General features: G+C 33.9%; 1 protein-coding gene across 1 annotated transcript; it reads right to left on the bottom strand.

Moving 5' to 3' along the window:
• Positions 1-11,293: 11,293 nt before the first annotated feature.
• Positions 11,294-12,099, bottom strand: LOC149550937 (ethylene-responsive transcription factor 5-like). Its single transcript, XM_089790022.1, has 3 exons — positions 11,774-12,099; positions 11,413-11,479; positions 11,294-11,299 (listed from the first exon to the last, which is right to left on the bottom strand). Exons 1-3 carry the CDS (start codon positions 12,097-12,099, stop codon positions 11,294-11,296), a joined length of 399 nt encoding a protein of 132 aa, XP_089646148.1.
• Positions 12,100-15,044: the final 2,945 nt, after the last annotated feature.

Here is a 15,044-nt window from a genome sequence, read left to right as displayed (position 1 = left end):
AAGAACCGTATTAGGGTTACCATTCTTCAAAAAAGTTGGAACCCAAATTTTTTTTAGGCCAATACCCTAAACCCTGTAAGGAAACTTGGCAACAAAGAATATAACCGTTTCCACATAACCCATAATAGATCTAAAATAAACACGGAATTAAAATCCACATGCAAGAGAATAGACAACATACCCACAAAATTGTGACACAAGATATACCCTGGGAAACCCTCATTGAGGGAAAAAACCCAACCTCCAAAAGCATCCATCATCATGTATTATTCAGCAAAAATACCATTTCCATACAACCATGGAAGTCTTCATGGCCAAAGCCACAATTGAGCAAACTATGTGAACAAGTATGAATCCACACATCCCATGCCATGCTTTCAACCTTCACAAATGCTCCCTTGGCTAACCTGTCAAGCCTTGTCCCGCTCGACTCTTGCCTTTTTTCTTCTCCTTGTCACTCTTTCTCTCACTCTTTATACACCAACTACCCTTGTGGCTACTTATATAGTAGCAAGTCCCACAAAATCACCAAGTGGTATTACATAAACCATGTGCTAAAACCATGTGCTACCTAACCCACTGACCCCACATTTAATATTGGGCATTTAATTCTTTTCCCCAATATTAAATAATTACATCAAATATTATCACAATGTTACAATACAACTCATCAAGAATATTCCATAGGAATCTTTACATGTTGCACGTCCATCTAGGTACAACATTACATAATAAAAATAAAATAATAAAATAAGATTATTATGCAATGTGTGCAACACCCATTATCTCAACAAACCCCACATGCTAGATGGAGACTTGAGTGTACCATACTCAATGATCAATTGCCACATGTCTTCACATCTTCACCCATCATCATATCTTTCAAAGATAGCTCTTACACATCATAGAAATTCATCATAACTATTTCAGTCATGAACTCCTTACACACAATTTAAGATGCCAACACATGTAAGTAGAGTGACACATCAATATGCCAACTAGACATGTACACTAACACTTAATTATATTATTTACAAAAGAAACATTTACAAAACAAATAATAAGAATAGGAATTATCTAGGATTGAGAAACCTTATTCCTAACATTCTCCCCCTTGTTGACCACCTTGTAAGACCAACAAGAACATAACAAGAACTAATTGCTATAGGTTGAAAGGCCCATAGACTCTGAACACCATATGAACTTCTCTATGTCCACTAGTTTCATCAATGCATCTACAACATTCTTTGTAGTATCTACCTTTTCCAAATTTACTTTTCCATCTTGCACCATATCTCTCACAAAGTGAAACTGCACATCAATGTGCTTCATTTTGGCATGGAAAGTTGGATTCTTTGCAAGGAAAATAGCACTCTGATTGTCACACCAAATAGTAATCTATCCTGCATCAACAACAACATTAAAACACAATATCCTAAGCCAAATGGCTTCCTTACAAGCATGAGTAGCAGCCATGTACTCAACTTCTATATTGGACAAAGAAACCATAGGTTGTCGCTTACTCATCCAACTAATGGCACCACCAAACATAGTGAACACATAAGCACTAGTGGGTCTTGTGCTGTCAATATCACCTTCCCAATTTGAATCCAAAAACCCATGAATACAAACTGAATGCAAAGCTCTAGAAGAGTTACCATGATAACAAATGGAGTAATTTGATGTACCCCTCAAATATCTGAATACTCACTTAACTGTATCCCAATGTACCTATCTAGGATTAGCCATAAAATGGCTCACTCTGACTACTTTGGTAATGTCTGGTCTAATATGGACTATAGCATACATAAGACTTCCAACTGCACTAGCATAAGGTACTCTACTCATGTCCTCCAACTCACTAGGATATTTTGGACAATCATCTACAGATAACTCTATTCCCATAGAAATAGGAACACACAGTGGTCTACAATCTTCCATGCTGAACCTGTCCAAGATAGACTTCACATACTTACTTTGACTCAACCAAAGTTTTCTATTAGACCCATCTCTACTAATTTCCATATGGGCAAGATGTACCTAGCTACCTCAAGATTTTTCTTTTCAAATTGCATTGAGAATTGAGATTTAAAATTAGAAATCATATCCTTACCCTTCCCAAAAAACAACATATCATCAACATATAATGCAACAATAAGAAGGTGATAATTTTTAACTCTGAAATAAACACAATGATCTAAGTTTGATCTTACAAATCCAGTTGACAACACAAAGGCATCAAACTTAAGGTACCACATCCTAGGAGATTGTTTCAAACCATAAAAAGACTTCTTTAATCTATAATCCAAAGATTCTTTATGTTTAACAATGTAGTGCTCACACTGTGGCATATAAATCTCTTCTTCCAAATCACCATGAAGGTAAGTTGTCTTTACATCCATCTATTCTATCTCTGAATCATATGATGCAACAAGAGATAAAGGAAATCTAATAGATTTCAACTTTTCAATAGGAGAGAATATTTCACCATTTTTCTATTCCCTCTACCTATGAGTACCCCTTTGCAACCAATCTAGCTTTGTACCTTTCAACATTGCCATCTACACATAATTTCTTCTTGAACACCCATTTTCTACCAACAAGTTTCCATTCTTTAGGCAAAGTTACACGGTCCCAAGTTTTATTTTTATCCAATGAAGCCATCTCATCATCCATGGCCTCAATCTAGGAACTTGCATCTCCTATATCCAAAGCCTCTTTCATAGATATAGGCTCATTAGTGTTAGTAATCAAAGCAAAAGCACAACTAGAATCTAACATAGAATAACCAAAAATTTTTGGTTGCTTTCTTACTCTCATGGATCTCCTCAAGGGCTAAGGTTGAGGTTGTTCTTCCTCTTCTTCTAAACTATTAGAGCTACTAGTGCTCTCCTCATCATTAGATCAAACATGGTCTTTCTATTCAGTCTTCTTAGTGGTAGGAGGTAACTGAATGATATCTTCCCTCATTTATTTTTCACATGGTTATAGCACAATAGGAGAAGATGTTAGCTCTCTATAAATAGATTTTTTTCTATACAACACCTTACTAGTCACAGGGTCCCAAAGCTTTTATCCTTCCACACCAACATTGTATCCAATGAAAATACATTTGATAGCTTTGTTTTCCAACTTAAATCTTTTCTCCTTTGGAACATCTACATAAGCTTCACAACCTAAAATATGAAGATGTCTAATTGAAGGCTTCTTACCAGAATACATCTCCATGGGTGTCTTACCAACAAGAATGGATGTAAATCTATTAACCAGATAGCAAGCAGTTGCCACAGCTTCAACCCAAAACCGTTGTTCAAGACCAACTCCACTAAGCATACTCCTAACCTTCTCCAGTAGTTTCCTATTCATTCTTTTTGCAACTCTATTTTACTATGGGGTAGGAGTTGTCTTATGCCTCTCCATACCTCATTCTTTATAGAACTGTTCAAACTCTAATGAGCAAAACTCACCACCATTGTTGGTTCTCACACGCTTAATCTTCTTACTAGTATGATTCTCTACAAGAGCTTTAAATTTCTTGAACCAACTAAAGACTTGTCTCTTACTTTTTAGGAAATAAATCCATGTCCTTCTACTATAATCATCTATGAAAGATACAAAAAATACAAACTTGGAGATTAAAGGAACTTTTATAGGACCAAATACATCAAAATGATTAAGATCCAAAACATCAGAAGATTTGTGAGAAAAAGAGTAAAATTGAACATGATTCTTTTTACCATAGACACAATATTCACAGAAGTCAAACTCGAGATTACAATCCTTTAACCCCTCAACGAGGTTTTTATTTTTTAGGGTTCTGAGAATCTTATCACCAATGTGGCTAAATCTCATATGCCACAACATTGTCTTTTTTGTAAGAAGCTTTCCTTTCAATGTGTTTGTGCCCTTAGGTTCACATGTTGCACTACCATTGGAACCAATAACCATAGTCTTCTTTAATGCTTGTTATGATGGTGGGAATGAAGTGATAGCTGCTCTCTTCTATGAAATAGAAGAACTATTGCACTGAGAAATGCATGCATCAAGCTAAAACAGAGTACCTCTCCTAGTACCCTTAGCAAGCTACATAGCTCCTCTCATCACCTTACATCCATCTTTAGAAAAAACAACTTGCACACCTACATCATTCAATATACTTATAGATAATAGGTTTCATGCCAAACTAGGGATGTGCATTACCCCATTGACTCCCTTTACTCATCCATTAGGGAATTTGATAGTGATCTATCCTCATCCAACTATCTTTAGGTGAGAATCATCACCAAAGTACACCTTTCCACCATTGGAAACATCAAATTTTGAGAACCAACTTCAATGAGAGGTCATGTGGAAAAATACACTTGAGTCTATCAACCACACATCATCAGATACATGTATTGCCAAGGTTGCAATGAAAGTATCACCATCTTCTTGAGATTTTTCTGAGCCTGAATCTAAGGCCTTCTTCTTCTTCTTTGGCTCTTTATAGTCTTTACGAAAGTACCCAATCTTATCATAGTTCCATCATTTTCCCTTGGACTTTCCAGAAGTCTTTGATTTTCCATGAGATTTGGATCTACCCTTTTCAAACTTGTGTTCAGTTTGCTTCCCTTTTTCATTGGATCTCCTGCAAACATCAAGAGCTTCCTTAACTAAATCTAAAGACTTTCTTTGCATCTCCTTAGATAATAATGAAGACCCCAAATCATCTATTCTGGAAGTAACTAAAGTACTTCCAAGAGCCATCACAATATGGTCCCATGAATCCAACAAAGAACATAATAGGATCATACATCGATCCTCCTCTATCTTGATACCAGATGATGTCAACTATGCACTTGGTAAATTAAAATAATTTAGATGATTTATAATAGATCCTCCTTCCTCTATTCTTACAGAATATAATTTTTTCCTCAAGAAAAACTTGTTCACTAGAGATTTGGCTTGATACATAGACCCAAGCCATGTCCACAAACTATTTGCGATCTTCTCATCAATAAAAATCAGGAGAACTGAATCAGCTTGACAAAGTCTAATGATAACCTTAGCTTTTTGATCCTTGAGAAATCATTGTGGGTCTCACATTAAGTGAAGTCGCCTCCCATAGTTCACGATCTTCAAGCAAGTCTTCCATCTTGAGTTTTCACAACTCAAAATTACTGCTGTTAAATTTCTCCACCTCCATTTTTCTATATGATGAACTAGCCATCTCAATATGCAAATAAGATTTAGAATGGTCTACACAAAAAATTCCACTCAACTTGAGATTAGCTCTAAAAACCCTACCCAACAACTAGGATCAAAAGTTGATCAAGCTCTGATACCACTTGTAAGGAAACTTTGGTGTGGAAATAGCTTCCTACACTAATCCCTTAAGGAAAGTATTGTGGAAATTCCTATTAAATCCTTACAATTTTAGATTTGATATTATGTAAACAATAGTATTGTAGTCAACCACCCCTCCAAAACCTGTACAATGTATTATCTTCAACACAATGGTTACAACACACTTGCAATTCAAATTTTTTCAGGACACAGAAGACTAATCCATTAGTAACAAAAAAATTCCAACAATACACTCTCACACCTAAATTTTCTTATATTGTGCATTTTTCATTTTAGGGCAACTTCCAGAGAATCATATTAGGGTTTTACCATTCTTCAGAAAAGTAGGAACCCAAAAGTTTTTTCGAGTTGATGCCCCAAACCCTACGCGCTAGATGGAGATTCAAGTGTATAGTACTCAATGATCAATTGCCACACATCTTCACGTCTTCAACCATCATTATATCTTCCAAAGATAGCTCTTATGCAAGTAAAAGCACAAACCTATGTGACCTTTTATAAAGGAGAAGTGATATCAGAATTTAAAGTCTTCAACTTTAATGAAATAAAAGTGGGATTTGTGCTTAGAATTTAAAGATGATGTAAACTAATGAAATGTGTAAAATTGGATGAAGTTTATTTATTTTTGAAGTTTTAAAGTGTATTTTTGAATTTTTAAAAAATACTAAAAATATAGAGTTTTTTTTCCATCAAACAAATATATGCAAATGTTCATATTTTGGTTTGATTTTGGAATATGTTATAGTTAACATGTATACCTAGTGCACCAAAAAAGAAAAATTAAAATTTGGCTAATATTTTTTAAGTTATAACTGGTCAAAGTCAAAGTTATAAAAAATTGACAGTTTTTTTCTCCTGTCAAACTTTTTCCATCAAATCTAAATATTTTTAAAACAAATTACATATTCTTGAAGAAGACTCTCTCCTCTAGTGCAACATTAATTTTTTAAATTTTTTTTAACATGATTTACTATTTTTTTCTTATTTTTGAATAGACATCTTCCTGAATCTTAAGATACCTACTTGTAGTATTTTCAAATTATAAGATATTATTCATAATCAAAATTTAAAAAAAACTATATGATCATAATCGTTACTCCGAGAACTACAAAAGTATATTTTTAGTTTTTAAAAAAACTTCAATTTAGTAGGACAAATTGGTCTTCAAAGTGAGATGTTTATAGAAGTTCTAATTTTTGCTTGTTTGGCTGCCACATAGACTATTTCAGAAGGAACTATTTCGACCGGAACAGTTCCAGCCGAAATAGTTCCGATCGAAACCCCTATCGACAGATTAAACTGCCAGCGGTTAACGTCACTATTTGATATAAAATAAATTTATTTTTTGTTTAAAAAAAATTAAATATATAGGACAACAAAAATTGGAAGAGGATTTTCAAAAGATAATTAATTTTAAAGCAATTTTCAACAACTATTCTACAGATTTAATCAATATTGCAAAGGATCAAATATTTTGAAGGTGCTTTTTTTCTCGTCTACTTATTTTTATTTTTGTGTATTATATATTGAACCATTAGCTGATATTTAGTGAAATCTAAATTTATTTATTTTTGTTTCTATAGATTGAAATATTCAATGGGTAGTAAAAGGAAAAGATCAAAGAAATATGATAGAAAAAGAGATGACAAAATGAAAGGCCATACACAACATAATCAAAACCAGCCTACTAAATTCCTGAATAGGATGAGATTCATGAAGAAAATGAAAGTAATGAAGAGGAAGAAATTGGTAGTTCCATTGATAGAGACAAATTAGAAAGCATAAAAAATTTGATGGATTTGGATGAAGAACTATTTTTAAACCAAATTCCATCTAAAGATATGATAAATGATAACACTATCAGAAAGCATTGTCAAAACATGTGGGATGAATATTTCAAGGATAAAAGTATATTTGGACAGGCACAATTATTTGTCAAGTTATTTAGGAGAAAAGACATGAGACTTGTTTTAGAGTTGTTGGATGTTGATAACAGGAAAAGCCATGCACATAATATTAATAAAACAATAGTTGAAAACTTGCGAAATGCTTATAACAAAATTGACAACACAACTCGAGGAGGTGATTTGAGTAATGCACACAGAGCATTGATGACTACTATATCTAGTAGAAAATTGACACAGAAAATAGGTACGTGCAATTTTTGATGTACTACATATATCTAGAAGAACTATCCAGAGATACATCAAGAGAAGAAATATGCTAGATGATAACATTGAGAATAACTAGGTGAATATTTGTAGAGTTCCTCGAAAAGAAAAGATTTATGAAGAAGTAAAAAGACAAATTATTGAATTTTGGACCACATTCTCATGTTTTTTTTCCAACAAGCGTGATACTATACAAATTAAAGATCAAGAAATAGGGGCCAAAATTGAACCTTGAGACCGTAGCATATATCCACCACATCGAACAGAAGAAATCTCATGTAACTTTGTGGCAACGGTGGCGATGCTCGAAAAAATTTGTTTCCTAATTGTGTCATCAGGAACACTCTCACCTACAATAGCCATCTGTGGACGTCTCGACATAAGCAAAAGGTTTGGACCCACCATTGCCCATTTGTTAACGGGAAAAAGAGTGTCCATGGGTCCAAATCTACCAGAAAGTCTCCCCTAACCCTACCCAACATGCCCTAGATAATCTGTATAGTCAACATCATAGTGTAAATGAAATTCTGCAAACAATTGTTTGCAGAAATATAGAGGGAACTCATCCTTCTGTGGCCATCTATGATGAGTGGCCAACCAACAAGGATACATCAATGGTGTGACGAGTGGATCAATACACTTTGTTGCAGAGTAGCCTTTGACTCTACGATGATCTGTATAATATGGAAACATGGATTTAACCATGCCAGTGGAAACCTCAGTGTCAATCTATGTGTACTTCACAATGCCAATAACATTGTTAGATAAAGAAGAATAAAATTTCTCAATGCTCATATCATCAAAAGGGTTGTATGATTCAAAAATAACTCCTCTCGCATTGCTGTGACCTTCTTCCTATTAGGGAGGGTGGCAGAAGAGGAAAGTGAGGTATCCAAAACTTGCATAGCACGAGATAATCTCGACACTGTATCTCTAAATAACTTCTATCTATCATGAGTGGAGGAGGTCGATCTGCGTGCTATACCAGACTCAACACTCTGACCCCAACCACGAACACTAGCATCCCCTGAGGATGCAGGAGCAGTATCCCTAGAACTAGATGTCATAATGTATATATGAAAATAAATATGAGGATATGAATGTGAAGCTACAAGAGTGATAAATATCTAGAGATCTGCACATGCATATAGATACAAATATAAACATACAAGTGTATTTAAATTAAAATAATTAAAAGTTAAATTTAATTTGAAACACACATACATATAAATACACAACATTAAATGTATGGTGCTAAATTCAATCATGTAACATACATATGTATTTAAAATTTTTTTATCTTAGAGACCATATCTAATGTACATTGTAATGTGCTCATGCAAATGTGATAAATAAATATTCGTACATGTACATGTGTATATGCGATAAAAATAAAATAAAATTTCCTGATTAAATGATAATTAAGTGTACACACGTATACATGCAGTAAAAAAATATAATTTTTGACTAAATTCTAGATTTTGATGTAAATGCTTTGATGATTATGGGGAGTGTAGATGAGAGTTAGGACATAGGGATAGAAAAAATTGTTACTAGATAAGTAAATGAGTTTAGTTAGCAAATGTTAGTTTACAATTTAGAACTCATGACTTAATTCAATAGTTTGAATTAGAGTTAAGAATGTTAATAAAGTAAATGGGATATAGTTTTATTAAGGTTGATAGTAAGGTCAGTCTATTATGTGCTAGTAAACATATGAATACCTATTAAAACCTATAACAGACCTAATGACCTAGTAGGAGTCCCTAGGCCCCCTTAACATATATATGGATAAAAATACCTAGAAATGTATCATAAGAGGTCATTATGTGTCATTTGGTAACGTAAGAATCATCATTACCTAATAAGACCGATTATATCCTAATAATACATATTAAGACTTATTAGAACCTATAAAAAATAGTATGACCTATAACGATTCCTATGTCTCCTTAAGACACACATGCATGGATAACGTACTGAAAAATGCAACATAAGTGATCTTAATGTGTTGTTTGGTAATGTAAGACTCATTATTACCTGACAATACCTATTATGTACAAGTAAACATATGAATAACTATTAGAACCTATAACAGACATAATGACCTAGTAGGAGTCCCTCGGTCCCCTTAACATATATATGGATAAAAATACCTAGAAATGTATCATAAGAGGTCATTATGTGTCATTTGGTAATGTAAGAATCATCATTACCTAATAAGATCTATTATATCCTAATAATAAATATTAAGTCTTATTAGAACCTATAAAAAATAGTATGACCTATTACGACTCCTATGTCCCCTTAAGACACACATGTATGGATAACATATCGAAACATTTAATGTATAAGTGATCTTAATGTGTTGTTTGGTAATGTAAGACTCATTATTACCTAACAATACCTATCATGTGCTAGTAAACGTATGAATACCTATTAGAACCTATAACAGACGTAATGACCTAGTAGGAGTCCCTAGGTCCCCATAACATATATATGGATAAAAATACCTTGTGATCTCACATACCCTTAACCTAGAAGCATATTTTCATGAATTAAATTGTTGACACTAAGATTTAAGGTTGGTAAAGTTTTTTTCCCCTAGAAAAACATGAAATTTACAATTGTTTTACATGTTTATTAAGTAACATTACATTTTTTTATAATGAGAAATAAAAACATACAAAGTGGGAAGATAATAAAATACAAGAGATATAATTTTATAATAGTTTTAAATTGTTTAAATCAACTTTCAAGGATGAATTACTTAATTATATAATTACACACATCTATATATATTTTTACATACAAACTTCAAGTGAAGAACTAGGAGAAGCCAAACAATCATATGATCATTAGATTTCACATTCCCAATAATCTCTACTTGAAGTCCAACTAGCATAGCCATACATCTTAACATTCCTTGAGTTTTCAATTGTGTACACTGTATGTATAATCAGGCCTATTGAAGATTGTTGAATCTTGTTCAATATAAATTAAAACTAACTACATTTAGCAACATAACATTTTCAACCTCAAAAATAAAAACAATCTCCTCTTTCTACCTGGAATCCCTTAATAACCTCTTAATGGATCAAATGAGATTGCCAAACCATGTGCTTCTTATGCAGAGGCTACAAGTAAAATGCCATCTCTCCATCTTTGACAGCTACCACAATACTGTCATTCCCATTGACATCACATGGTTTTTCAGCACCGTCATTATACTTGACAACCTCAAAAAACATAGCCCTATCCCTCAACCCAATTCACACTTTAATAACTTTCTCCTTTTCCTTCCCCGTTAAAGAAATTTTCTATCCAAGCGTCAAAACCTTATTTCTTAGGGTACAATTTTTTCCTCCCTATCTTATGCTTCTTTGCTCTCTTCCTTCTCTTTGTCAATTGCAGCCACAACTGCATCAAGAGTCTAGAAGGAAACAAAATTGGCTTCCTCCTCCAAATTCTTCTCTTTTGTCCATCAATTAATGGACACAACTTCTTCACACTATCTTTGCTCAATATTTTGCTATAGCTGTATTACCAATTGTAAATTTTAAACAAGCAAAAAAAACAGAATAAAACAGGAAAAATAAGGACAAAATAGGAAATACCCTACATCCACTCTCGAGACGAATTATTCAAAATCTGATACATAATTCAATGCAGTACATAACTGCACACATCTATTTATACATTCGCATACAGCCTTCAAGAACAGATCTATGAAAAGCCAAAAAAAATCGTGACACATTCCCAACAAAAGCTTGCACTTATTCCTGAGAAGTACAAAACAATTTATATTTGTAAATTTCTAGAAAGACAAAATATCACCAACAATATCCGCAAACGATTTGCAACACACAATCTATCAAAAAAAAACAGAGAATACTTGAACCAGACTTTCAATTTTTAAATACCACAGCATGAAAAGTACGGCAGTTAATTGAAGAGCGGCTCTACATACAAAGTTCAACAATTTCCTCAAAGATATGATCCCAAATTAATCGTTGCATACAGAACCAACAAATTTTTACAGACCTAACTGAAATTACTCTTAACAACAAACTAACTAATGATGGCACATCTACGAAATAGGCTTTTCCAACCTATCAGATTAGAATTGTTCATTGCTCTTACTATTAAATCACTTCACTTTATTTTGAGTGGGATATTTCAGATTTATCTTTCCTTTTCCCCCTCCTCTTTTTTTTCCCTTGTGAAGAGAAAGATTGAGGAAAGGATTCACATACTCTCCGAAATGAAGGTTTTGAGGGAAGTTGAGAATGGCCTTTGAACCGCGCAGATGGAAAGCCATACGGTCATATGCCGCTGCAGCTTCTTCGGCTGTATTGAAGCTGCCAAGCCAAATTCTGGAGCCCTTCTTTTTAGGGTTTGGTATCTCTGCAGCATATTTTCCACGAGTCTTAATGAACCTCACTCCCCTGTAATGCTTTTTCCGATCCTTCCTCGAAACAACAGTTTCAGAATTCATCGTCTCATATGAGATTTCATCGTCAAGTAAGAAGTGGGCAATTGCATTCAAACAACGGGCTTCATCGGATGTTATTGTACTCATTATCGCCGTCGCAAAATACCATTTGTGGAGAAATTACGTTTGGTCGCACGCTTTATAAGCCGGCCCACTTTTATATTCATTGAATTTGCCTACATCCAATGCTTTTCAAACAAGATACATTTATATTTAAGAAGTTTCACTACGTTAATGTACCTTGCATTATGAATGTAATGGGCATTGTCAATTTTAAAGTGAAGGATCCTTCCTGGTGCCTATGGGATATTTTTAATATATTATTTTAATATTTATTTACTAGCAAATGAGCTTTTGTATATAGTGAATTACATCAAGTATTAAATTCAAAGTTGGGTTAATGAAAGGTGGGGTTAAATTATAAAGAAGTAGTCAATATTTTAATATTTAAAAATATATATTTAATTCTTTGTATAATATTTTATGTCGAATATTGTTTGAAAATAATAGTTTAATGTATCAAATATGTGTCAAAATAAAATTGAGGGAGGAAAATTGTTGCAAAACTATAAATTGTCATTAGTCAATATAGCTTGGTTTAAGCATTCATAATTATTATATTCAAAATTTCTTGAGGCAGGTGAAAAATCTGAATAAACTGAAACACCATCCAAATTTGTCATATTCGCCATGCCTACATGTTGAATACTCACCTAATAACTTCTTCACCAACCTAACTTGATAATCACCTAGCAAGAAATTACCTTTTAACTTATTAATCATCTTAACGTAAGTCTTAATCTTTTCTTTTCCTCTTCTTTGTCTACGAGTCTAAACATAGTTCCACCATAAAGATGCACGCCCTTTCAACTTTTAACTTGCAATATTCACCTTCTTATCTATTGGCATGTCCTCATACTCAAATTATTTCTTCATATTAGAGATTCAATTCAATAATTATTTTGAATCAATCTTACCATCATATTTGAGAAGATTATAATGAGGTTTTCCATTTACTCTTGTCAAATCTTTTTAGAATATTTCTTCACCCTGTATAAGGTCACAAACTTGCTCATCAAATTCCTTAGCACAAAAAATTCTCTATAGGTCTTCCCCTTCTGTAGGTTGTCTCAACAACTTCAATTCTAGTGACAATTTGTCTCAACATTTTCATAACAAAAAGATTTGCATATTTGTCCTTCGTTGAACCATCTTTGCAACCCTTTACAAGTTATAGGAAAAAAAATAACTCTACACCCCTACAACAAAATGAATCAGGGGGACTCTCTAGGGATTGTCATGAAGAAATCACAAGAAGGTGAATCTTCTACTCAACTGGCCCATGTGGATGTGAGGAGTAAAGGCCAAGTCTCTTAGAGGGAGGAACCCCACCTCCACCTCCTAAGGAATAAAGTATCAAAGATCCTTCTATAGGTCCACTTCAAGTTGAGATTGGGGAAGCCCCTGGTTGCAACTCTAGTATATAGGAGGAAGAGGAAATTGGAGTGGGAATCCAAGTAGAAGTGGAAGGAAATAAGATTTATAATTACCCATTTTTAATATGGATTCATGATCTGTTGTCCATCCCCAACAAGACTATGGGAGAGGGAAATGCTGAGAAAAGCCCATTTTGAAGGAAGGAGAGATCCATGATTTAGGAAAATAGTAAGAGAACAAAGGTGAAGGATCCATGTGTGTTAGTACGTCCTTGGTGAAGTGGGGGGATAGCTTGACCCCCCAAGGCATGTTTTGACCTCAAAGTTCTCTCCATCACTCAAGGAGTTGAAAAAATGTCTGGTTTTTGATATCTTTTCCTCACCCTCTTCACATCAACAGAGTGATGTTGTGGAATGACAGGTCTAGAAAAGAAGAGGTAGAGGAGGCAAAAGGGTGGATGTTGGAGTGGAGGTCAAGCAGGGAAGACCACTTAGTAGCAGTACGAAGATTGAAAGGAACTGGAAAAGGAGATTTTAAATGGTAAGAAATCAATCTCAGATGACATTATGAAAGGTAAGAAATGAAGTTCCTCTCAAGGAACATGAGGGGCATAAATGGTCCTCAAAAGAAATTTTCTCTAAAGAAAAATATCTATTATTTAAGAATTGATTTTTTTCTTATTCAAGATGTTAAAATGTCTTCCCTTTCTTTCTCCAAAGTTATTGATAGTTTGTGGCCTAGGCCTATAACTAGCTATGGTGAAGCTAATGGGGCTGATGGAGGGGTGGCTGCCCTATAAAATCCTAAAGTGGTATTTGGAAGAATCCTATGGTAGGATAGAAGTTTTATTATCTCTAAAAAAGCTTTTAATAATATGAGCACGTGTACTTTGAACATCTATGCTCCCAATACCAAATGTGGGAGACATGGTACTTGGGAAACCTTGCCCAATTTTATGAATAATAATAGGGGCAAGAAGTTTTTGTGTACATGGGTGATTTTAAGTCACCGCTCTACCCCTTTGAGAAGATGAGAGGATTTAATGATTTTATGAATAGTATGAAAGAATTTATCAATCTAAGTGATCTCATTGATGTAGATATACACGGCCCCTCTTTTACCTGATCCAACAATGGGAAATATCGAGAGCTAATCTAGGTCAAGTTAGATAGACTACTGGTATTTGCTAAGTAGTAGAATCTACTCTCCTCCACCTTAACTACTCTCCCCAAAATAGTTTCAAATCATGCACCACTATTGTTTAACTATATGGATGGTGTCTTTAGTAGCCCAAGTTAATTTATATAAAAGATTATGTGGTAATCACACCATGATTTCATACATTGTGTGGAGGAATGGTGGAAGATTCGAATTAAAGACACAACCATGTTTAGGCTCACTACTAAGTTGGATAATGTAAGGAGAAATTCCACCCATTGGGGGAAGTCATTATTGGAAGATATTTTTAAGAAGGAAGAGATTGAGACAAAAATAGACGAACTTCAGAAGGCTATGGATGAGGGGGTCTGTTCATTGACATAATCAAGGAGGAAGAAGTTTATAGGAACCAATGGAAGAAGGTTACTACAAAAGAA

This window comes from Cupressus sempervirens, chromosome 6 (assembly GCF_028749045.1).
Source record: "Cupressus sempervirens isolate cs-2001-9-10 chromosome 6, ASM2874904v1, whole genome shotgun sequence".
Taxonomy (NCBI): Eukaryota; Viridiplantae; Streptophyta; class Pinopsida; order Cupressales; family Cupressaceae; genus Cupressus; species Cupressus sempervirens.
Note: the sequence above shows the minus strand (reverse complement) of the source record. Positions and strands in the feature narration are given on the sequence as shown.

Excerpts from the sequence above, each read along its gene's own strand:
- LOC149550937 (XM_089790022.1), bottom strand. The coding sequence starts at position 12,099 with ATGAGTACAATAACATCCGATGAAGCCCGTTGTTTGAATGCAATTGCC. Across the intron at positions 11,480-11,773 it reads CAAAACCTTCATTTCGGAGA|AGCCGCTCTTCAATTAACTG; the intron begins GTATGTGAATCC and ends CTTTGTATGTAG.